Source organism: Malus sylvestris, chromosome 2 (genome assembly GCF_916048215.2).
Source record: "Malus sylvestris chromosome 2, drMalSylv7.2, whole genome shotgun sequence".
Taxonomy (NCBI): Eukaryota; Viridiplantae; Streptophyta; class Magnoliopsida; order Rosales; family Rosaceae; genus Malus; species Malus sylvestris.
In genome coordinates, this window is record NC_062261.1 from 544,853 (window position 1) to 568,334 (window position 23,482).

General features: G+C 39.0%; 5 protein-coding genes across 6 annotated transcripts; 3 read left to right on the plus strand and 2 right to left on the minus strand.

Moving 5' to 3' along the window:
* Window positions 1–493: 493 nt before the first annotated feature.
* On the minus strand, window positions 494–1,250 carry LOC126591997 (UPF0057 membrane protein At4g30660-like). The gene is made up of 2 exons (XM_050257750.1): window positions 897–1,250; window positions 494–789 (listed from the first exon to the last, which is right to left on the minus strand). Exons 1-2 carry the CDS (start codon window positions 984–986, stop codon window positions 646–648), a joined length of 234 nt encoding a protein of 77 aa, XP_050113707.1. The 5' UTR covers window positions 987–1,250; the 3' UTR covers window positions 494–645.
* A 26-nt stretch (window positions 1,251–1,276) lies between these two features.
* On the plus strand, window positions 1,277–4,594 carry LOC126591936 (uncharacterized). Its single transcript, XM_050257657.1, has 3 exons — window positions 1,277–1,591; window positions 1,757–2,277; window positions 3,485–4,594. The coding sequence occupies exons 1-3, from the start codon at window positions 1,495–1,497 to the stop codon at window positions 4,457–4,459; spliced, it is 1,593 nt and encodes a 530-aa protein (XP_050113614.1). The 5' UTR covers window positions 1,277–1,494; the 3' UTR covers window positions 4,460–4,594.
* Window positions 4,595–5,815: 1,221 nt separating this feature from the next.
* Window positions 5,816–8,339, minus strand: LOC126591973 (uncharacterized). The gene is made up of 4 exons (XM_050257719.1): window positions 7,373–8,339; window positions 6,785–6,855; window positions 6,287–6,680; window positions 5,816–6,187 (listed from the first exon to the last, which is right to left on the minus strand). Exons 1-4 carry the CDS (start codon window positions 7,469–7,471, stop codon window positions 5,987–5,989), a joined length of 765 nt encoding a protein of 254 aa, XP_050113676.1. The 5' UTR covers window positions 7,472–8,339; the 3' UTR covers window positions 5,816–5,986.
* A 5,086-nt stretch (window positions 8,340–13,425) lies between these two features.
* LOC126591928 (uncharacterized) lies at window positions 13,426–17,183 on the plus strand. The gene is made up of 10 exons (XM_050257645.1): window positions 13,426–13,594; window positions 14,053–15,043; window positions 15,257–15,341; window positions 15,518–15,613; window positions 15,729–15,881; window positions 15,966–16,073; window positions 16,184–16,303; window positions 16,410–16,535; window positions 16,655–16,738; window positions 16,846–17,183. The coding sequence occupies exons 2-10, from the start codon at window positions 14,076–14,078 to the stop codon at window positions 16,969–16,971; spliced, it is 1,866 nt and encodes a 621-aa protein (XP_050113602.1). The 5' UTR covers window positions 13,426–13,594; window positions 14,053–14,075; the 3' UTR covers window positions 16,972–17,183.
* Window positions 17,184–20,550: 3,367 nt separating this feature from the next.
* Window positions 20,551–22,680, plus strand: LOC126591945 (APO protein 2, chloroplastic-like). 2 transcript variants are annotated; one of them, XM_050257667.1, is made up of 3 exons: window positions 20,551–20,828; window positions 20,941–21,287; window positions 21,678–22,680. In XM_050257667.1, the coding sequence occupies exons 1-3, from the start codon at window positions 20,649–20,651 to the stop codon at window positions 22,510–22,512; spliced, it is 1,362 nt and encodes a 453-aa protein (XP_050113624.1). In that variant the 5' UTR covers window positions 20,551–20,648; the 3' UTR covers window positions 22,513–22,680. The 2 variants fall into 2 exon arrangements, with proteins under 2 accessions (XP_050113624.1, XP_050113633.1); XM_050257676.1 differs by having other exon boundaries at window positions 20,552–20,828; window positions 20,944–21,287.
* Window positions 22,681–23,482: the final 802 nt, after the last annotated feature.

Consider the following 23,482-nt stretch of genomic DNA (forward strand, 5'->3'; position numbering starts at 1 on the left):
TTGCAATGCAATATTCCTTTCCAGCTCACCGCCTCCCACCAAGAGGAGGAACAGTTGATGCAGTTTCGTCTCATGCCTCCTTAAACTAAAAGAAGGCCTTGTTGGCTCTAGCTCCGCTCACCTCCGGGAACAAATCAAAGGGGAGGTGGGTGGTGGTTGTGGGACAAAATACTCCCTTTATGTGAGTGTGGAGGCAAACGCCCATGTGATCATATGCCCGTACCGAAGTTTTTCTCCTGGGAAAAACAAGGAGGGAAATGTTCATTTGGTTGTATCGAAAATACAAACACAGACTTGAAGCATCAAACCCTTCTCGAAATTCAAATATGCTCCGGTGTAGTGTATACCACGGAATTTCTATTTGGTAGACCTTGGTTAATAAATCCCCGACCAAGAAAGTATAGCGTACTCCGGAGCATACTAGAAAATTCTATTTCTACCGCAATTTATACGCGGACATGCCTCTTAATTTCCCGATGGCGAACAAAAACAATCAGTCTAACACATGCAGTATACAATTCAGATCTCGACCATGGAGAAATCATTCAATTTATTACAAACATAAAATATCAACATAACAGGCAAACAAAAGATCCAAGATCCCATTTTGTTCTGAACCCAACAAAAAAAAAATGAAGAACCACGTTAATCCGAGGAGGAGGCGTAGAGGGGGCGCCGGTAGTCATCGAAGTACTCGTCGCGATTGATGAAGACGATGGCGTAGAGGGCGTAGATGATTCCCGGAATGTACCCCAGCAGCGTCAGCAGCAAGCATATGCAGAACTCCACCTGCACAAGTAATTGCCAATCCAATTCCAAAATTCAATTTTTCACCATTAATAAGATCAAATCTGCCTCCAGAAGAAGACGACGGAGGAGAAAGAAAGGGGCCTTACGGTGCAGCAGCCGTGCCGGAGACAAACGCCCAGCGGAGGGAGCAAAATTGCGATCAGAATCTCGCAAAAGATCTCGCAGCGACTCGGCATTTTTGTTTCTCAGATATTTTCTAGAGAGAGATTGTGTTTGGTCTTAATGAAGAAGCAAACAAAGATAAGATGGTTGATGAATCGTGACGGTGACGTCCAGTGTATTGGGCTTTTTTCGCACCAGAGCCCGCCATATATAAATAGATAAAGCCCAACTTCACAGTTTTGGGCTTGCCCATGTATTGGGCCGAAATACAGCGCCAACCCAATCAATGAACAGTAACAGAAACGGCTGTAGAGGAGCACAAGCTCCCGCGGGTGCACAGCCCCACGCCACCTACCTCTCCACCTGCTTTTCGCTTGTCCTTCTCCTCCCCTCCTCCTCCGTGGGCCCCGCCATCCCCGTCCAGCATTTCGTCACTATTTCGCCATTCTCTCAGGTACCCGAGAATCCAGTGAGACAGTATATCTTGCTGTTGTAACTGCAACGCCTACCAGAAACGTTTGTTCTTTCTCGTTTCTGTACTTTCCCAATTCAAACTTGAAAGCGCAACGTTCTATTGATTCCATGGAGTTCAAATTCCGATCGGTGGACGAGAGGCCGCCGCCGCCGTCGCCTTCTTCCGCCGTCAGCTACTTCTCCTCCGAGCAAGCCGCATTCCGAGGTCTCTCTCTACCTTCTTACTCTTCTCGCAATTTTCTCTTTCCTCGCTCTTCTGTTTGGCTGCCGAGAAAACCAAAAGAAAGTAAATTTAGTTCGAATTTCAGTTCTTTTCTTCATAGAAATTCAATTCAGTTAATTTTGTCGCTCTATAATCTTCTCTAAACAGGCCAAACAGCTGCTCTTATTACTTCGACTCTGGCGGCGATTTCAACACAACCGAATTTTGCGCCACCACGAACGCCGCCGCCGTCGATTTTCCGGAATCCGGATATGAGATTGAACCTGGACCGGGCCCAGAACCCGAGGTCCGTCCGTGACGAGTTGATCGAGCGTCAGCTGGAGAAGGAGATGATCAGGGAGGAGATTATCGCGGCCGAGATAGCGCGACGGTGGGCTCTCGAAGCGGAGGTGAGGAGGGAACTCATGCTGGAGCGGGAAATCGCCATGCGAAGACCCGCTGGCGAAGGGCTCGGTTTTGATCAGGACCGGTTCGGTGCGATGCGGTTCGACCACAGAGTCTACCACTCCTTCGATGATGACCGGTTCGGATTCTTCGCTTCTCGTGCGCCCGCCGCATTTGATAGTTTCACGTGGCGGCGGCAGCCGGAACCTCTGACCAATGGCTTCAACGCGCTTCCGGCTCCTCCTACTTTAGACCTCAACAACAAGGACAAGTTGATCATACTGGTCAGTCGCATTTCTACATTATTTGATTGCTTTTTAACTTAATTATGCTCTGTTTATGGTTTACAGCACTTGTGGTGGGAATGCTCTGTTTTGTGCTAGAGTGGGAGATTTTTCGGGGTTTAGGATGATTTTCTGGCAATGAAGGCATCGCTTGGTGTCAAGGATGCATTGGATTGGATTGGATAACTCGTTTCTATGTATGATGAATTAAGCAATTGATGTCAACCTTAAAACATTACATCCGTTTCTTTCATTAGCATACATTTAGTATAGCGAGTTATCGAATCCAATCATAGACACCAAACGAGGCCTAAGAGCCGTGGTTAGACCACGAGAACCAAGGTAAAAGATGAGGTTGGTGGTCAATTGCAAACCAAGACACACCCTTTTTTTGGATTGTCTTGATTTCCGGCTCCTTCAACCCGAGAAATCATGGCTTTTGGGGTCCATGTTTTACAATTACATTGCAGAGTCTGTGTTACTAGTAGCGTCTGCATTGCCTAAGTGGTTGTGCTGAAAACCAATGTTACATTGCTAATATTGAGTTACAAGGTTTATATCAATTCGCTCCCTATGCATGTGGTAGTCCTTTTGCTTATGGATCAGCACTTTAAAAGTCAGTCCCAACGGGGCATCATTGTCATTATGTAGATTATTTTTCCTCGATCAGTGAATAAGATGGTTTACTATGACATTTTGTTATAGTGACATCAGTTTGATCAAGGTACGGAATTATTTAACATTAATGGCTGTGGTGATCATTGGAAGTTGATTTTTCATTTGCGGGTTCACTTGGAGTAGGCTACCCATGCATATGCAGCAGTCCCTTGTGTTAGGTAAATTGTCCTTATACATAATTGTATCTAGATGCCACACTCACCGAAGTACTAAGGACACAGACAGATTCCTCTGCTATTATTTCAGCATCTTGAATATTTGTTTTGAATCAAGGTTATAATGGTAAGACAAGCATCGATATTAAAATCATTTATTGGCTGAGTTGTGCAACTGCATTCAAAATTGAAGGTTGACATCTTGCAGATTTCTTAGACAACGCATTCTTGTCACTGGTTGTTTCTACATAAGATGACCGAAAGTTGTCTATTGTTGTTCATTTGGGTTGAAAACTACTGTTTGTTTGTTTTTTTTTTGGTCGAAAGAAAACTACTGTTTGTTAATGTACTCCGTATAAGCATCTTTGTTGCAGGCGAAACCTGATCCAAATCTCTCCGGAGTCAAGCGGAAAACACCACCAACAGTGAGTGCAAGTGAGCTACCCGCATTTGGGTTGAAAAAGAAACCCAAGGAGGAATGGAGCTGCGCCCTGTGCCATGTTAGTGCAACAAGTGAGAAAGGCTTGATTCATCACATTAACGGTAAGAAGCACCAAGCCAAGGAAGCAAGACTGAGAGCTCAGAAACCAAGCTCCAGCAATGCACAATCGTCAAAGAAAGCTGCAAACTTTTCTGAGCCTAAGAAGATCAATGGCATCAGAAGCACAGAATTGAGGGCCAAACAAGTTAGAAAATCGCTTGACCATAATGAAACCAGTGACATTTCCAACCAGAAAATACAGGAACAAGGCACCTCAAAAAAGGAAAAAGAGGAGCCGCCAATGCTGAAAGACCAATGTGGAGAGGTTCTCAAGAACAAGGACGAGGTTAAAATGGTGGAAGGACTGGAGACAAAAGAAGATGTAAAGAAACAGAAGACATTTAAGTTTTGGTGTGAAAGTTGTAAAATTGGTGCCTATAATCTAAAGGTGTGGTCGTCTCATATAAGTGGGAAGAAGCACATTGCTAGGAGTCAGGAACCTACACAGATTAATATTCCGATTGCAAGTTTCATGGCATCATCGGAGGCTAGCAAGGACGCAGAAGATACTGATGCGGCCAAAGAAGTGCAGGAGAAGATTTCGACAGCCACTGCCATTTCATCATCAGAGGCTAGTATCAAGGCAGAAGATTCTGATGCGGCCAAAGAAGCGCACCAGAAGATTCCAACACCCACTGCCATACCATCAGCAGAGGCTAGTAAGGATGCAGAAGATGCTGACACGGCCAAAGAAGCACAGGAGAAGTTCAATGGCATCATGATCGCGCTAATGAGAATTCATAACACTGCTGTGGCAAAAGAAGCAAATAACAGTGCAGAAATTGTTGTTGCAGACACAGATAAATGAGCTGCATACCCAATGATGAATAAGTTGCAGCAGAGGGGCGCGATTTATCTGTTGATGTCCTGCTTTTTATTTGAAGTTTCGGGTTGTTTATTTTCTGTACACCAATTTTCTCTTTATGCACGTTTTTTTTTTTTTCTCTCGCTTTTGAATTGAATAAATCATTAGAAGTGTACCGAAGAAGTAGAAGGGGGTTCGGAAATTACTTTTAATTTTTAGGTGTGTAAACACCAAGACAATCGTCTTCACCACGTACAACCCAAAGGAGGGAAAAGAAGACATGAGAGTTGGACCTACTTACTATAAGTGGAACATTTTTTTAGGCAGAGTATATCACAAGGGAGAAATATATTCCAACAAACAAAACCAGACATAAAACGAAATCCAGGGGGGTTCACGATCTGTTTGTTTTTACTGTGTATATACAGATCTGGACGTAGTCTCGTTGGCCAAAAAAGTGCTCTCTCTCACCTAAATTTAAATCTCAATGATTGTTGTTATCGCTCAAATAAATAAACAAACATTTGCAGACTCAAAATCCGACTTCACTCGACTCAATGGAGGATCATACCAGTTAATCGTTTCTAATATTGCACAAACACAAAATTTTGGTTAGAAGAGTAAACACTCGTAACCGCATGAGCTACAAACCCCTTGCCACTAATTAAGCTTTACGCTATTAGTTAAAGATGTGGATTCAATGGCGTACCAAGCGTGAGTAAGGGTTGGTTTGGTATTGTTGTGCTTTGAAGAAAAAACTGTTTCTACTTTGCTATGAGAATAAGCTCATTTTTACTGCTTCACGTTTTCAGCTTTTTTTTCAACAAAAACAGTAAAAATAAGCTGTTTTTAAATGTTTACCAAACATCTTTTTGAGCTCAACTTTTTTTATACTCACTTTTTATAAAAACTCCTCAGTACCAAATCAGTATTAAGTATTCGAAAAGTAGGTGAAAAAGGGGTTTGTAAAGCATCCATTGACAACGCACTCCACAAGTCCCATTAGCACTTAAACAAAAGCTAACTTAAAAGTTAAACACGCATGTCCATAGCATTGCTTGATACCATGGCAAGCTTTAAGGTGAAGCATTAGGAAAAGCATCAACATTTCACCATCACCTTCCCAAACACCTAACTCCCGTGATGGTCCCAAAGTTTTCCCCTCTTCTTTACAAATTTATCATAGCCGGCCGCTAAAGATTTAGAACCAGACGAAAGCAACGGAACAAAATTTGGGTTACCTTTACTTTACTTGCTTGCACCAAACATCGATCATCGATGATTTCAAATAACCAATAAAATCGAATTCTGTATGCATCCTAAGCAAACTTTCGAAACATTTCATGAACACAAACGAAATCTGAATAATCCTAAACCATTGATTCCATCATTTGAACTGTATACACTCGATATGTAAGACTATAACAACTTTACAAAGAAGAAAATCAAAGAAGCACAGTAACTAAACCGTAATTTCCAACCCCAACAAGATATACGATCTTCATCAGTAAATTCTTTAAGAAAGTAAAATCAGACCCGTAAAGCCACCTGATCTTGCCAAGTAATCTTCCTCTTCCCGGATCGGTTTGACCCACTCCCGATGGTCCTGCAAGCCAGGAGCTTCATGTCATTGTGCTGATCGTCATTTCCCCCTCTGTGTAAAGTTTTGTTGGGCTCCTCCATCCTCATCGACTCATAATTCGCTTGAAATTCCTCCTCCTCCTCCTCTCTCTGTTGCAAAACGAAACAAAGGAACATCAAACCTCACAGAACAGAAGTAGAGCACCGAGACTCAAAAGCACATACTTGGAACATTTACTATTTGATTACCGAAATCTGGTTCAAGTCAAAAACCGGAGTGCTCTTCCGCTTTGCCGTGTCCTTCCCGCTCTGAACCCTTTCCTTCTTATTCAAGTCAAAGTTTGGAGTGGGGGTTCGCAAAGTAGCTTCCTTTCCGCCAAGAGCCCTTGCATTAAGGTTTAAGTCAAATTTTGGAGGAGGTTTCCGCACGATGTCTTCCATTCCATGTTTAACCTTTTCCTTTTTGTTCAAGTCTAATGCAGGCAGAGGGCATCGCGATGCTGATTCCTTCTTACTGGAACTCTTTCCCTTCAGATAGGTCACGCGTTGGGTATCTAGATTGTGTGTTTTCACAACGTCTTGCTTTGGTCGAGTGTGTGTTGACTGATTCCCCATTAAGTAATTGTATCTTCTCCTCAAAAACCTGCGAAGTCGAGAGATAAACAATTACCAAGTCATCATCTTTCCTCTTTCATTGTACATATACGCTATCTCACAAGTGTACATGGTATGGACCAGATGTCATACCTTACTTCGGCTACGAGCGTAGACTTTTTCTGTTTCATCATCTGCAATTTCTTCTTCATAGCATCTGCATCCTGCAATAAAAATGATTCCTCAATTAGTTTAGTCAAGCTCTAATATGAATTAGCATAAAAACACATTTACAGGTTTCCAATTCCCTTTTCTTTGGCAATCACAACTCAAAAGAGCATGAAAGCTACAAATTTCCAAACAAAAATTAACATAAATATACCTACAAATTTCCAATTCCTGCTTTTCATAATTTTCTATGGCAATCTCTAAAACACAAGGAGATCACAAACCTACTGGGAAAAAATTTTAAAAAAAAAATCCTGAGTAATCTCTCTCTCTCTCTCTCTCTCTCTCTCTCTCTCAAACCCAACGAAATTGAGACCCAAAATTCAATCTTTTTGTTCTTCTTTCATGCTCTAATCAATCCGGCATACATACAAAACAACCCTAAAAAGTCCAAAGCTAAAAAACCCATAAAATATAAACAAAAACCCAAGAGAAATGAACACCATACACCAGATCTAATGAAACCCACAAAAGAAAGTTGAAATCTTTTAAAAACCCAGAAAAGATTTATACCTTCTGCAGCTCCTCATAGTCTTGCATGAGACTCTGGTGCTTGAACCTGGTCCTCTGGTCCTCCACAGCATCAGAAACAACCCCCTTCATCTTCTTCATCAGATCACAGGGAGAAAGTAAAACAACACAGAACCCAAAAACCAAAAATTACAGGGAGGAGAGAGAGAAAGACGGGCAGGAGGAGATGGGTGTGAAAAAGGAAGAAAGAGTTGGGGAGGAAATAATAAAAGTGGGTAGGGAGAGAGAGAGAGAAGCAACAATGACAAGGAAGAAAATAAAAGGAGAGAGAAAGAGAGAGCGGGTGGGAAGGGAGGAGAAGTTTCTTGCTTTCCTGTTTTCTCTGTGAAAACTCTGACCAAGACAACAAAAACCCCAAAAGAGCCCACATAACTCGGTGAAAAATAATGTTGTTTTGAAAGACAGTGATGAAGATGGGAGATTTTTTGGGGGGTTGCAGAAGGGCATTTCTGGCAACATGTTTGTTGATGAGAGAGAGGCTAGAGAGAGAGTTTTGTGTGAGGTGAGGTGGGTTTGGTTGGAGGACATTAGAAGACATCTATCTCCTCTTTCTTTTCCCTCTTTCCCCTTCTTTCCTTTTTTTGTTTTTCTTCTACATAAATTTTGGTCCAGCTGGGCCATTGGAGAGAGAGAGAATTTCTAGAGAGAGAAAGACAGGGGGGAAGAGTTGGGCGTGGTGTGGACTCTTCTTTGTTTTTGATGGGGAAGGGGCGTGCGTGTAACTTCAATGTTCCTTCTTTGGAGGTGCGTTTTTCTCTGTGATGGATGAGAGAGAAAGAAGAAAAGACTGAATCTTTAGAGAGAGAAAGAGAGAAAGATTGGTGCTTTTAGAGAGAGAAAGAGGTGGGCATTGAAGATTGGGGCTTGATGATGATGAAAGATTAAAAAAAGGGCAGAAAGAAAGATAAATGAGAGATGGAAGTTGCTGCTTCTTTCTGATGGGCTGTTTGCAGTTGTTGGTATTGGGGTAGTAGTGGCACCTTATTTTTAGGCTTTGGAAGTTAGGTGCCAATTGCTGCCCTATTTACCAAAACACCCCTCTGGTTTTTCTTTGATTCCAAGAATGCTTTGCTTCTCTCTCTTACCTCTCTCTCTCTCTCTCCCCTCCTTTTTCCTGTTTTCACCCCCACAGAAACTTGCAGACAAAAGAAGAACAAGTCCCTGATTTGGCTTGATGCCAGCAACTAAATTTCCAAAAAATCAACTCATCAATGGCTTTATACTATTGGAGGGGATTATCCAATGGCACACAACTCCCATATGGAAGGGTAAATTGGTAATTTTAAGGTCATTCATAAATGGAAAAGATGCCATCCATCCACACCAGCTTGCCTACCTCCCCTAGCCAGTAGCCACTACAATTTGATGATGGAATGCTTCATAGCTCCAGTGATGGAACCACAGAAATTGAAACACGGATCCAATACCAGTCTAACTCCCTATTTACCATTTTGTCCCTCAAAAAAGTAGATGCGCATTTCATGGAAGGTGGAACTACTTGGTAAATTTCAAATCTCATCTAATGTATTTGAATAAAAAGACTTCATGCAACGTGGATGGTATTGTGGCGTTGTTCTAAGTCAAAAGGTATAATGTATTTAGGTTACTGTCACGATAAAATCCTCGATCTAGGTAAGTTTTTTTCTTGAATGAAACAAGGCATTTTATGCGAGTTTTATTCTTAAAATTACGATATATGAATCTGAGTTCTACAATATTGTTTTGGTAGTGCGAATTTGATTTCAATTTATACGAATTAAACTCAAAATTTGCGATTCATTCCAAAATCTCTAACAAATTTTTGTTTACGACTCCTATTAATTAATTAATTGCAACACAAAGGAGAGCAAAGCAGGTGGTAACCACTGGGATGCACATAACTATTGTGGTAGAGTACTACTGGTTTCCTTTCTTTTTCATGTGCTGGCATCTGCCATGGCATTACACGTTGACTCTCTCTCTCTCTCTCTCTCTCAATAGTATAATCTGAGGGTGTTTTGAGTAATTTGCAGCTGGGTATTTTAATGGCAACGACTGAAATGTGCATGAATCCATGAAAACGTGAAAACAGGGCAAAACTGGAATTAAGAATGGTAGTTTAACTTTAGGATTGGCAAAAGGTCAAGTCAATTGTCTCAGTGTTTGTGTTTGCTTCTTCTAATTAGTGTTTAATTAGTATATTCTTTATGGCAAACAAGCCATATGAATATGAAATAACTTCCTAATCATGTATAAAATTGATAAGAATATCCGATCGCATCATATGTAGGACACACAAAGATACATAATCTCTTATGTCATTTAATTTTATGTTAATTCGTCAATGTGAAAACTATTTTAATCAAACCCACTTGAGAAAATTGTTCAGAGAAATTTGGCGAAAACGTTCAAGAAAGGTTTACCATTACATGATCAGTGACTAATGACTTTTAAACTGGGTTTTGGATTTGAACAAGTCAGTCAAGCCATCGGCCCCCTCAGGGTCTCCACCCGCTGAGAATTGACATCTCCATTCTGTTCAATGCACGCTCTTTTGCACGATGAATTCAATTTGGACCTGGCTTCTCTGCCCTCTCTCAGTTCTCATACACATTATCTTTTCCTATTTGTGCGGTCACGGTTAAGCCATTTCAATATTTTATATCACTATTACTTTTTGTCTTATTATCTTTATATAAAATTAATAGAAAATATTGACGTGACTTAACCGTGACCATACAAAATAGGAGGGGATGTGAGTGTATAGGAACTAGAAGGGCAGATAAGCCGGGTACTTTCAATTTATAATTATGACTCTGATGACTCATTGTTTTACAATTTTGTGTGCAGTTTGAAACACTAGTAAACCACCGGCAAAGACCAAGTATCCTTTCTCTCCCTCTCTCGGGATTTTTTTAGTATGCAACAGTGTATATATTTATGGTTGTTGAATCCTTTGACTGTTGGATTCTTGGCTTTACATCTAACGCTCCATTCATCCGGAACTTGTCAAACAAATAACGGTGATGATGCATGGTCAAGGGTTAGTCTTTTAGTCCTTCCCTTTTTATGTACAAATTCAGTAATTGGATAGGATCAAGTTAGCCAACTTTTGAGTTGAAAGAACACAGTGCTCCCAACTTTTCTCAACCCCTGGCATGCATACATGGAGGGTTGAGCATTTGGAAATAAACGAGGTGCGAATATGTGCGCAAAGCCTTATGGATTGCCGCATTTCGTTGATACAATTGACAAGCTCAGATAAATTTTGTAATGTAGAAGCAGAATTTGATGGTTACTATGAAGGAAACCCGCAACCTGCGCGAACGGAGATCACTGAGGCCGCAACTTACTGACCTCGTTCAGTCAGATGATACGAAAACCATCTTTCAAATGTGCTTGTTATTTGTGACAGATCAAAATTCAAAACCTATCGAAACTTTGGCAGTATGTCATTTGTTAGGTTTTGTTCTAGTGATCCCCCGAAAGTGTTATATATATAGCTGGTCGATGAAGATTATACTATATGTTATTATGTTTAATCAGTCATCTTAATGCAGAAAAATGCAAACAACTCGAAACCATGCAAATGCATTCTTCAAGTAATGTAACTAGAAACTGATATACATTTGTTGCTGTTCAAAAAATACAATTACTTGCTAATGTTAATGAATGAGTCCTAATCTAGCTGTGTGCCCTAACGATCTGTTTGTGTTGGAATTTGGCGAATATATGTATTTGAATTTCTGAGTAGCATGTCAGTTAGGTTTTGGCAATGATCTGTGTATGTGTGTGTGTGTGTATTAATATATATATATATATATTAGGGTTTAGAGGGATTACACTCTGGCTCATGAAGCGAAGTAGAAAAAAAACATTTAAACACTAAATTTTGAACAATTAATATATCTCACGTAACGATTATCTCGCTATATAAACAGTGAAGTGGGATGCCAACTATGAAGCAACTCATCTTTGGTTTCCTTTAAATTGTGCTGGCTCATGTTCCAATCTATAGTATGTAAAGATATACATACTAGCAAATCTTATGGATTTTGAGAGGTGGAGCTATATATATATATATGCTGCAGTTTTTGAGCAGGAAGTGTAGGGAAATTTTGACTTTAGGAGCTTAGTTACCTAATTAAGATTATGAAGGACACCTAACCAAACTTCCAAACTCCTTTCTCTGATAAGGTGGATGTAGGTCACTTAGTACTACGGTCTGGTGGTATTCATCTTTACTTGGAAGTGAGAGGTCTTATATTCGAATCTCGTAGATGGCGAATTTGATACTAAATTAGGCTGTTTATTGTATGGTTTTACCAAACTCTCCCTCTCCTTAGTGTAAAAATATCGATGTACTAAAAAAAAAAAAAAGATGGATGTAGTAATGTATATCCTAGGTGCAAGTTTGGTTTGACATGAAAATAAATAAATAAATAATTCGATTTGAAATTAAATGATTTAGGACTGAAATTAAGAATATTAAATCTTACACCTCTAGTGGGCATGCTTTCTAGTGGATCCGAAAAACAGGAACCTCCATATATGGGTCCATATGAAACACTGTACATATTTGGGTCTAACATTCAAAGTCCAAATGTACATACATGGGCTACACATGTAGTGAATTTGTCATCATGCCATTCACATGTAAGGTAAGTGTTATTTATTTTTCATCTAAATTATGTCATTGAAACATTAAAAATACAGATCCGCTAATATTAGAAAGTTAGGCATGACTTGACTCAAGATTATCTCAGTGATCGTGCTCTACTCATATTTCAAGAAATGAGATCCAATTTGAATTTTTATATTCAGAGTCTGCGAATAAAGAGGTCCGGACTGTTCAAGAAAAAAAGAAGAGAATTGAATCGTTCAAGTTTTTGGATATGTAAAATAGGCCAATAGAATAGGCTAATAAGAACTATAAGTTTGAAATTTAGTGGTTCAAATATCTCAATGTGCGAGCTTCAAACACAAAAAAAAAAAAAAAAAAAAAGATCTCAATCAATCATGTTTCAAGGCAACAGAGCACCAAATGACAAGTGTGGATGCAGTTCTCACCCTATGTTGATACGTAGGAGGATCGCACATTTAATGGACGCTGTGCTAAACCCATGTAGTGCTCTCACTTGACTCATTTTCAACCACAATATGGCTATACCATGCACCATAAAATATAAAATTGTACTGATTTGTTTTCGATAGTCTAGCTTATTAATTAGTTTGGATTTTTAAACTACTTTTATCTTTCATTTTTATAAACTGCTAAGTGGCTCATATATTTGAACCCAACAGGATCCTCTCCGGATCATTTTGGTGAGGATTTTAGGGATCTATTTATCGTGTTTGTTCATCGTATATCGTACGGTTAGTTTTTGTTAAGTATTATTTGTGTTTAATTTTAAATAAAAATATTTAAATAATTTCTGACTGCATGATTGACACACCCTGATCCTAGAATCTAAAAGTTTATGGAATATTATTGCTAGTAGTTGGTTTTTATTCCTTTGTATTTATCATATTTTTTGCTTCCGCATCGCACTTTTGGTTACGTCACTCTCACGTGACGGCCAGCATGCCCTCATTTGGGACGGGATGTGTCAATGATGTACGATGAACGAACATGATTGACGGATTATCGGAATCCTCCCAAAGAAGATCTAGTAAGGATCCGAATTCTATTTGAACCATCTCTTTGTACTTTTAAACTTGTCAAATAATATAAGTACATAGTTTAAATACAAATATTCATTTCAAAGGTAAAATAATTGAGCGGCAACATAACTATGAGGGTGATCTATTGGTTGGGAACAAATTATATGTTCGTATTCTATACAAGATGTTTTGAATTTGATTTCTAACGCTGATGAATTACATGATAGTGATTGAGGAAGATAAAAATATCTATGTGAATCGTGCCAGAAAAAAAAAGAAAAGGAGCGGCAACATAACGTCCAAAACTGTTACTTTCCGGTGATGTTGCACTCGTTTTACCGTCCAAGCCTCCATTTCAGAGGTCAAAGTCCAATAAGGAAGGAAAACAGGTCAAAATTGGAAACGCAAAAAACCGAACTTTCGAAGTTACCCTCGCTTTCATGGACGCTCATATATAAACCGGGACCTTCGCAAAATTCCCAATTTTATTCTGTCCTCTCCCGAAATCAATATTTTCATTCTTTTTCTCGTAGAATTTTCTCACGTTTGAAGAAAACACAGGTATGTCGATAGTTTTTGTATTTATTTAAGAAGTTCCCAACAAATTTCGATTTATCGATTCGATGGTTTTTATTCAGTATCCCTTTTCCTGATCCATCGATTTGTGGGGGGGTTTTTTTTCTTTCAATATTTTAAATTGTTGGTTTTTCGGATATAGGTACTGGTAAAGCAAATGTCTTTGATGGGATTTAAAATTTGGATTTTAGTTCGATCTCTAACTTTATATATATAATATATATAGAACTGTATTTGTTCTTTCATTCATAAATTTTGATCCTTTAATTTATTTTATTTTATTTGTGTTGTTGGAAAAATTTTGAACTTTAACGGAATTATTCATGAGCTAAAAAAATAATGATCATATTGTTTTTGTTGATTAATTTGAACCAATTGTTGTTTGGATTGATGGGTTGTTGGTAAATTGAATGAGATTATGAAATTTCTGGGTTTGATTGTAGAGAGGCATTGAAGATAATCGAAGATGTTAGAACAGTTACTGATATTTACTAGAGGAGGATTAATTCTCTGGACATGCAAAGAGCTTGGAAATGCTCTTAAGGGATCTCCAATCGACACCTTGATCCGATCGTGTCTTTTGGAGGAACGGTCTGGTTTAGCTTCTTTCGATTACAGTGCCCCTGGGGCTGCTTACACTCTCAAATGGACGTTCCACAATGAGCTCGGTCTTGTGTTTGTCGCTGTTTATCAGAAGATCCTCCATCTGTTGTATGTGGATGAACTGCTTTCGATGGTGAAACATGAGTTTTCGGAGATTTATGATCCAAAAAGGACAGTGTATGCTGACTTTGATGAAACTTTTCGACAACTGAAGAAGGAGGCTGAGGCTAGGGCTGAGGAATTGAAGAAGTCGAAGCAGGTGGGTAAGCCTGTGAACAATAAGAAGCAAGGGCTGGTGCATAAGGGGGGACTTGGAGGAGACAAGAAAAAGAATGAAGGTGGTTTGGCAAGTGATGGTGGGGATGGTGATAATATGAAGGGCCGTAAATTGGAGAATGGGATCTCCAACGGTAATCACGTGGATTTCAAAGAATCTAATGGTACTGCTAACGGAAAAGAAAATACTAGTTCCAATCTTGGGGCTTTTGATGTAAATAAGCTTCAGAAACTTAGATCTAAGGCTGGGAAGAAGACAGAGAAAACAGCTACTGTTGATAGCAAGAGCTCCAAGGCTGAGCCAAAAAAGAAGATAACAAAGAAGAATAGAGTTTGGGATGATAAACCTCCTGAGTCGAAACTGGATTTTACAGATCCTATAGGTGAGAACGGAGACAACAATATTGAGGTCGTGGCAGCAGATCACGGTGACAGTATGATGGACAAAGAAGAGGATTTCAGTAGTGAAAGTGAGGAGGAAGAGGAAGAGGATGTTGGGAAGGAAAGCAAACCTGATAAGCAAAAGAAGGGGTGGTTTTCATCCATGTTCCAGAGGTAAATCTTTTGGAAACCTATGATGTTCGTTATGTTAAAATGACTATTTGAGTTGGTGAAAATAACTGCTATTGAAATGGCTCAACACTTCGAGTTTCTCTTTTTCTCGTTAAATCTGAAATGGCTTATGTTTCCTTGTATTGTCAAGCCAGTTTCGTCAGACTATTAGGTTGTTACATAATTTTTATGCCTCTCTCGCTTGTTTGTATTCAGTATTGCTGGCAAGGCGAACTTGGAGAGGTCTGACCTGGAACCAGCTTTGAAAGCTCTCAAGGATAGGCTCATGACCAAGAACGTGGTATGCTCTTGAACTATTTATTTTCCCATATTAAGCTGAAGTTTGTTTTATCAGTAACTTCCAAGTTTTTTAATTGATGGTACAAATACAATCTTTTCAATATTTGTCACCTGATGCTACAGTACTTTTGATCTTATTGAGCCGACTAATATGATTTTGTGCTGTTGCATTACTAGGCCGAGGAGATAGCTGAGAAGCTTTGTGAATCAGTGGCAGCTAGTCTTGAGGGTAAAAAGCTGGCTTCGTTCACAAGAATATCTTCTACTGTGCAGGTTTGTCAATTTAATTTTCTTCATTCCTCCAATATCCTGTCTACCAGTTTGGCCTCTTAGTATTATTTTTATCAGGCTATAAGACTAATATTTGGGCATGTATAACTTACTGTAGACTGCAATGGAAGATGCTCTTGTTCGTATTTTAACTCCCAGGCGCTCAATTGATATACTGAGGGATGTGCATGCTGCCAAGGAACAAAGGAAGCCGTATGTCGTCGTTTTTGTTGGTGTCAATGGAGTTGGGAAATCTACCAATTTGGCTAAGGTTGAGCTGAATTCTTTTCTTTGTAGTATGTACATTAAGGCATGCCTTTACTGAGTGGTTTTATTAACCAATTGCACCTTGCAGGTTGCTTATTGGCTTCAGCAGCATAACGTCAGTGTCATGATGGCTGCCTGCGATACATTTCGATCAGGAGCTGTTGAGCAGCTGCGTACTCATGCACGCAGACTCCAGGTATGATATTATAGGATTCACATTCACTTAGGAATGGCTGCCGTTCATTGGATAAAAATAATTAATTTGCTGTGTGGACCTAACAACTTTTAACCAACCTTCCATTTCAGATCCCTATTTTTGAGAAGGGATACGAGAAAGATCCTGCGGTCGTGGCTAAGGAAGCAATCCAGGAGGCCACACACAATGGTTCTGATGTGGTTCTTGTTGATACGGCTGGTCGTATGCAGGTACTGTGTTTCTAGTTCTTTAGCGTGTCTTGTTTTGCTGCTGTGTTTTGTGATTTTTTGTTTGTTTTTAGTAATTTATAAATAATTTTTCTTGTATGCCTTTCAGGATAATGAGCCATTGATGAGGGCACTGTCCAAGCTTGTCAATCTTAACAACCCAGATCTTGTCTTGTTCGTTGGAGAGGCACTGGTTGGGAATGATGCTGTTGATCAGCTTTCGAAGTTTAATCAGGTTTGAACTCCATATTCATATTCTCGGGTTTTGTTCTAGTATTGTCCAATTTATGTTTGTTTCTGTATCATTATTTGCTCACTGGCTGGTATCTGATTCCACCTTCCCTGTTCCTGCAGAAATTAGCGGACCTCTCAACTTCCCAAAACCCGAGATTGATAGATGGGATATTGCTCACTAAGTTCGACACTATTGATGATAAGGTAAACCAACCTTTCGAAACTGCAAGTACTTACGAATATTATTGCAATTTTGGCATGTTTCGATTTTTTCAATGATACATCAACTGCATTTACGTGTTATCGTGTAGGTTGGGGCTGCGCTGTCCATGGTTTACATATCTGGAGCTCCGGTCATGTTTGTCGGGTGTGGCCAGTCGTACACTGACCTCAAGAAGCTGAATGTGAAATCGATCGTGAAGACGCTCCTGAAATGAGAGACGTCGAGCTGCCCAACTTCATGATTCAAAGCATGCTGCCGGTTTATGTTATGAACTCTGTGTCCTGCTGTTTGCTGCTGCACCTTTAATTTGTATTGTCTCTGTTTGATCGACCCTAATGTCACTGTGGTGGTGTTGAAAACTTTGGAGGTGAATCAGTCCTTTCGGCTGTAATTTAATATCAGATTTTATTAGATGCTGTTCAAGTTGCTCTCTTCTCTCCCCCTCTCTAGAAGAATGCCCCAAATTAGTCATCCAAAATTAAAATTCTATGGTCTTCCGGAGTATTGAATGCTACGGATTTTTCAACCGTTAGATTTTTTATTTTTGTTATTCAATGTTTCTGGCAGTATAAAACTTATCCTATGTTCGGACGTGAGAGACTTTCAAGTTTCAAAGTACCGAGGAACTTTAGACCATTTCCAATGGAATGTCAAACTCTAACTGTCAAACTACAATTGAATTGTTGTGGCAATCCAAAGTCTTATGTTAAATTTTGTGTTCTTCCGACCAAATTGTCAAATATTATTTTCTTATTTAATGTAGATCTTTAAATGCTTATATTTATTACAAAAATTGTTGAAACAAATTTTTTGTTGGCTTATATGTTAATGGAATAAGGGACTCATCATTAAACTAATAAAAAATAAATTTGACGGTGAGGGCTTCAAATCCAGTCAGCAAATGACACTTCGGTTGGTGACATCCCCACCTAGAATTTAACATATCCGTAGAAGATGCTCTTGTTCAAGTTGCTCCTCCTTTTCTCCCCCTCTCCATAAGAATGCCCCAAATTCTTCATGCAAAATTAAAATTCTATGGTGTTTGGTAGTATTGAATACTCCGAATTTTTCAACCGTAAAATCATTAATTTTTATTATTCAACTTTTTTGGCAATATAAAACTTATCATATGTTCGAAAGAGAGGCTTTCAAGTTTCTATGTACCGTGAAACTATAGACTTATTAATGTTACGCTACAAGAACACCACCAATAAACTACTCAAGCAATACAAATTTACTCCTCAAATGGTTATCTTGTTTGTAATTTCAACATAAAACAGGAGATATCAATTTAAGCATTTTGAGGCAAAACGAAAAAAATAAAAAAATAAAAAAAACCATTTGAGGAGTCATTGGGAAAGAAAACAAAATATGTTTGACTATTAGATAAGTTACATTACCCATTAATCAATTTGTGTATTTATTTGCTTGTTAATTGAATTTTACCAATTATAATTAATATTAGGCAGACAAGGACCCTGGCTATTGGCATACAAAATCATAGATTCATTTACCTTGTAAAACAAGTAATAAGAGAGGCCCTTCGTATATATGGATATAATTTGTGTTTTGTGCCTAATTAATGACACAAAATCATAATTAAAAGGGTATTAATTTTTTTTTACTTGACTAGTCCTTTAATTTTCTTAATTATTTCGAAAAAGATATTCAAAATTTGAATAGAAAATGATGGGTACAAATTTTGAATAACCGGCTCAACCTACGTCTGCTTGATTTTAATCCAAAGTTGAAAAGTTATAGCACTCATCATAAATACATAATCTGCAGTTTTATGATCAGAATTGAATGTAATCACACTCATTCGGAAGGTAAAAAGCCGTTTGAGATTTTTCCTCTAAATAAATTGATTTCATATTTACAACCCAAGATTGCAAACCAAAAGCCCCTAACACCAAACTTTAACGCCTATATATATACAAGAACCACTGTATCAGAAACCCTACAACTTGAAAAATCATAGCAAAGAAGCAACAATGGCTTCCTCGAGAAATATTGGTTTTGCAGTTTTGTCCTTTGTCTTTGTGTTATTTGCTTTCTCCGAAGCCAAAGTCATTCTGGTTGGAGATAAGGACGTTTCTTGGAACGTTGATTCTGTCAAGGCCTTGACTCAGTGGGCTGAGAATAGACGATTCAGAATCGGATATGTTCTCAGTAAGTTCTCACCTTTAAATCGTCATCAACCTTCCGTTCATATCTACTTAAAACGAAGATGTCACTATAACGCTATATTAAGTCAATCATTTACTTTTACGCTCTTAAAACTTTCTTACTCAATAATGTATGATAGACTTGGAATAGCCTTTGTCGATTGAATAGTGATCATTTTTTGAGTAATTCTTGGTTCTTAAGATATATATTTACCCTTTTATTTATTTCTTAGATCACGTTGAGAGGGGATTGTGTTCCGATTGTACACTATGATCTGCCATTTTCCTTCGCTTTTGTGTAATGATATTAAAAACTTAAAACGAAATAGTTATCAAGTGTTCATAAGTGCGATATTTTTATTTTGGTGCATGCATGCAGAATGGAAAAAGGAGGAAGGGAGGGACTCCGTCGTGCAAGTGACAAAGGAAGCCTATGAGACCTGCGACACATCGAAGCCAATCAAAGCAGATGTGGAGGAGATCACGCTGGACAGGTCAGGACCATTCTACTTCATCAGTGGTGTTAAGGAGCACTGTGACAAAGGCTTGAAGCTCACGGTGGTGGTTCTGACGGAAAAACCTAAATATGGTTCGTACTCTCCGTTGCCTGCTCCGGCTGCACCGCCGTCTAGTAATGCTGCTGCCCCTGGTTTCAGTTTGAGTGCTGGATTTATTGCGGTTGTGGTGGCAGTGGGGATGGCTTTGATTTGAGTGTGAAAGTTAGAGATGTTAAGTTTGATTAGCGAAAAGTATTTCGTAATTTGAAGTTATGAGTTTGTATGTTCTACATAACATTTTTATTTATATATCATATTTTGTTATATTCACTTATGGATTGATGAATTTTCTTTGGTAGTTCAGATTTAGGGTTCGTTTGGGAAATTTAAGAGAAATATTATTGAATTCAATCTTTTAGTAAAAATGTAATTTAATTTTGAAAAACCATTTGATATGCTTCTTCTAATTCTTATCAGACTCACCTAAACTGTTGTGGAAAACCTAACGCACGTTTAGAAGTACTTTTAAAATGGTTAAATCTCATGTGATGAAAATATATTTGGTACAAATTTTTAGAAAAAATGTAAGTAAATATTGGAAAATCACTTGGAAGTGAACCAATTATGTGCTTCTTGCATAAAGTACTTAAAAGTGTTTTTGAAACCTAGCTAATAACATTCTCTTATGAAAATGCTATTCACTGTCCCATTTTTATCTTCCACACATCTTTGTAAAATTTTGTCCATTGATCTTCAATTAATTCAATCCGACGATAAAAAATTGAGAGGATTGTATGAAAAGTAAAGATAGGTGTGTGAAAACCACTACTTTTCTCTAAAAGCGGTCTGATGATATCATCTTTCCTTGAAAGTGAAAGGTCCTAAGTTCGAATCTTGTAGATGATAAATTTGATCACTTATTTAAACTGTCCATTGTGTGTCTTACCTGAACTCTCCCTCCCTCCTTATAATGTAAAAATATCGACGTACTTACAAAAAAAAAAAAATCACTTATTTAAAAGCACTTACAAACACGCCAATAAAAACAATTTTAGCGGAAAGGTTTTTTCCACACAAACAATTCATTCCTAAAACGACATCGTTTAGCCGGAGACTTGCATTCGAGGAACCATTTTATCACAAACACAACGCGAAAACACTTGGTCGTCGAAACACTCTTCTTCCTCTGCCGTTATCTTTGCCGCGAAAGCAGTCTGCTTTCACAGATGAATTGCAGCAGCTCTCGTGTCTTCTCCCATGGCGCCGTAGCTTCGTTTCGCGGCAAAGGAATGGACTTTCTCTCTCCCAAATTCGTGACCTTTGGCGCCTCCTTCCCTGCAAAATCAGAATTCCTGAATTCCTACATCCACCCGGCTCTCACTTCCCTCGATTCTTTCCGATTTCAGGTACTAATCCCATTTGTTTTCACAATTAATCAATTGGGGTTTCTGTAAATTTAGCATTTTCAATTGGGGTCCTGTAAATTTAGCCTTTTGATTTCAGTTTATTTAATTTTAGCAGCAGGGTGGCAATGTACTCCAAGTTTCAGTGAAGTCGAGAAGTTCCAAATCGTATGCATTGGTGGTGAGGAGTGATCATCGCTATCCCCAGAACTCCGACTTTCTGAAGCACTATTCGAAGAAGGAGAAGAAGCCGTTTCCGGTGCCCATTGTGGAGCTGAGGCGGGCAGCAAGAGAGAGGCTGAAGAGCAACAGGGGCAAGCCTAGAACGCCGGTTCCACCTCCCAAAAACGGCTTGCTTGTCAAGACCCTTGTGCCAGTTGCATACGATGTGTACGATGCGAGAATTACATTGATCAACAATATGAAGAGGCTTTTGAAGGTGGTTCCTGTGCAGGCTTGCAGGTTAGCTCTTGGAGCTTTCTTGAATTGGGTTTGATGGAACTTTTTTTAGATTTAGAGCTCTTTTGAATTTGTTTAATGAAGTTTTTCAACTTTAGGATATTTTTCGAATTGGGTTTAATGGAGTTTTGTAGCTTTAGAATCTTTTTTGAATTGGGTTTAATGAATTTTTGTAGCTTGAGGAGCTTTTTTGAATTTGGTTTAGTGGAGTTTTGTATCTTTAGGAGCTCTTTCGAAGTGGTTTCAATGGTGTTTTGTAACTTTAGGAGCTTTTTTGAATTGCGTTTACTGGAGTTTTTTTAGATTTAGGAGATTTTTCAAACTTGTTTAGGAAGGAAATGAACTTGCATCATGGAGGGAAGTTTATCTCATTAAAATTTTTAACTTGTGCAGGTTCTGTAATGAAATTCATGTGGGGCCTGTTGGGCATCCATTCAAATCATGTAAAGGTGCAAATGCTAACATTCGTAAGGGTGTTCATGAGTGGATACCAAATGTGACCGTTGATGACATATTCTTGCCAGTTGAAGCTTTCCACCTCTATGATCGGCTTGGAAGACGCATTCCTCATGAGGAAAGATTCTCAACTCCTAGACTTCCAGCATTAGTTGAGCTCTGCATCCAGGCTGGGGTCGATATCCCGGAATATCCCACTAAAAGGAGAAGAAAGCCAATCATCCGAATTTCAAAGAGTGAATTTGTTGATGCAGATGAAAGTGAGCTACCAGACCTGGACGATGAAGGACCCAAGAGACCCGTTTTGGCTGAAATAATGGATTCGGAGGTAATAGTCCCTTCCGATGAAGAAGAAACAACCTTGCTTGCTGAGGAAACACTACGAGCATGGGAGCAGATGAGGAGAGGAGCCAAGAGATTGATGAAGATGTATCTAGTGAGGGTTTGCGGGTATTGCCCGGAGGTGCATGTTGGTCCTAGCGGCCACAAGGCTCAGAACTGTGGGGCCTTCAAACACCAACAACGAAATGGGCAGCATGGCTGGCAGGCGGCTGTGCTCAATGACTTGATACCACCAAGATATGTGTGGCATGTTCCAGATGTGAATGGACCGCCACTGGAGCGGGAGCTCAGGAACTTTTATGGGCAAGCCCCTGCGGTTGTCGAAATGTGCATTCAGGCGGGTGCTGCTGTGCCAGAAGAATACAGACCAACCATGAGGTTGGATGTCGGGATTCCCTCCACTATTAAAGAAGCTGAAATGGTAGTTTGATGAGTTGGGTTGATCTTTGTCCCCCTCTTATTTTCAGTACAATGTAAATTGTATGTAGAATATCTCAACAGGTGGTCTGAACAAAAAGCTTTTATACATCTTCAGTCACCTTTCTTCTTTTACTTGAGGACAAATCTGACTAAATGTAACAATTTTCTGGTTTTCTCATATGGCTGCTGTGTTCCTCTATCCATTAATGCTGCCATGCACTTTCTTTTGTTGTGATGCTTTATGTGTTTAGCTAATAACAAATAAGATGTTGCAGGTTTCAAGCCTTCAAGTTCAATGTTCTTGTAACTATGTATTCATGTGCGTGAGAAAATAAAAATGTTTAGAATGAACCAACACATAGCATATATCGAGATTCATGGTCAATAAATTTGTAGTCAAGGATCTAATGACTGAGGATTCAACAGTTATGAATTTCGATCATTAATTTACTCAAAGCACACTATAACCAACATCGATAGTGCTTATTGAGAAAAATTGGTACCATTATTCAGTCTGAATGACTCAACCACATGGCCGTCTGGTTGAGACACATAAGGTGAGGATATTTGGATTGAAAATTTTGACACATTTAGCATTTTTCGTATCGTTGGACGGGTAAATTAGTTGACCCTTAAAAAGTGATTAGTGGTAATTAAAACCAGAGACACAAAACAATCCTATTACTGCTGCTTGAAAAACGGTTGAACATCCTAACTTGTTACACATGTATGCATTCTATTTCTTTCAGACCCCCACTTTATTCTTCTGTCTACAAGCATTCATAACCACCTCAGCGCGCAGACGGTTGAAGAAAAACAAAGAGAGGCAAAGAAATCTCGGGACAAGAATCTTTGTTCAAACGAGGGAAACGAAAGCTAGAGGAAACTCGAAGCCATGGCACATCAAATGAAGGGTCATTCTCCAGCACAGCATTCATCGGAGATACTCCATCAGTCTAAGAACGCCCCCTTCTGCCCGA

Bases quoted from the DNA above. Each gene is read 5' to 3' on its own strand.
- LOC126591997 (XM_050257750.1), bottom strand. From the start codon at position 986: ATGCCGAGTCGCTGCGAGATCTTTTGCGAGATTCTGATCGCAATTTTG. The intron at 790-896 runs GTAAGGCCCCTT...TTACTTGTGCAG, and splicing joins TCCGGCACGGCTGCTGCACC to GTGGAGTTCTGCATATGCTT.
- LOC126591936 (XM_050257657.1), top strand. From the start codon at position 1,495: ATGGAGTTCAAATTCCGATCGGTGGACGAGAGGCCGCCGCCGCCGTCG. The intron at 1,592-1,756 runs GTCTCTCTCTAC...TTCTCTAAACAG, and splicing joins CGAGCAAGCCGCATTCCGAG to GCCAAACAGCTGCTCTTATT. The intron at 2,278-3,484 runs GTCAGTCGCATT...TCTTTGTTGCAG, and splicing joins AGGACAAGTTGATCATACTG to GCGAAACCTGATCCAAATCT.
- LOC126591973 (XM_050257719.1), bottom strand. From the start codon at position 7,471: ATGAAGAAGATGAAGGGGGTTGTTTCTGATGCTGTGGAGGACCAGAGG. The intron at 6,681-6,784 runs GTATGACATCTG...TCGACTTCGCAG, and splicing joins ACGCTCGTAGCCGAAGTAAG to GTTTTTGAGGAGAAGATACA. The intron at 6,188-6,286 runs GTAATCAAATAG...GTTTTGCAACAG, and splicing joins TTGACTTGAACCAGATTTCG to AGAGAGGAGGAGGAGGAGGA.
- LOC126591928 (XM_050257645.1), top strand. From the start codon at position 14,076: ATGTTAGAACAGTTACTGATATTTACTAGAGGAGGATTAATTCTCTGG. The intron at 15,882-15,965 runs GTTGAGCTGAAT...TGCACCTTGCAG, and splicing joins AATCTACCAATTTGGCTAAG to GTTGCTTATTGGCTTCAGCA. The intron at 16,304-16,409 runs GTACTGTGTTTC...TATGCCTTTCAG, and splicing joins ATACGGCTGGTCGTATGCAG to GATAATGAGCCATTGATGAG.
- LOC126591945 (XM_050257667.1), top strand. From the start codon at position 20,649: ATGAATTGCAGCAGCTCTCGTGTCTTCTCCCATGGCGCCGTAGCTTCG. The intron at 20,829-20,940 runs GTACTAATCCCA...ATTTAATTTTAG, and splicing joins TCGATTCTTTCCGATTTCAG to CAGCAGGGTGGCAATGTACT. The intron at 21,288-21,677 runs GTTAGCTCTTGG...TAACTTGTGCAG, and splicing joins GTTCCTGTGCAGGCTTGCAG to GTTCTGTAATGAAATTCATG.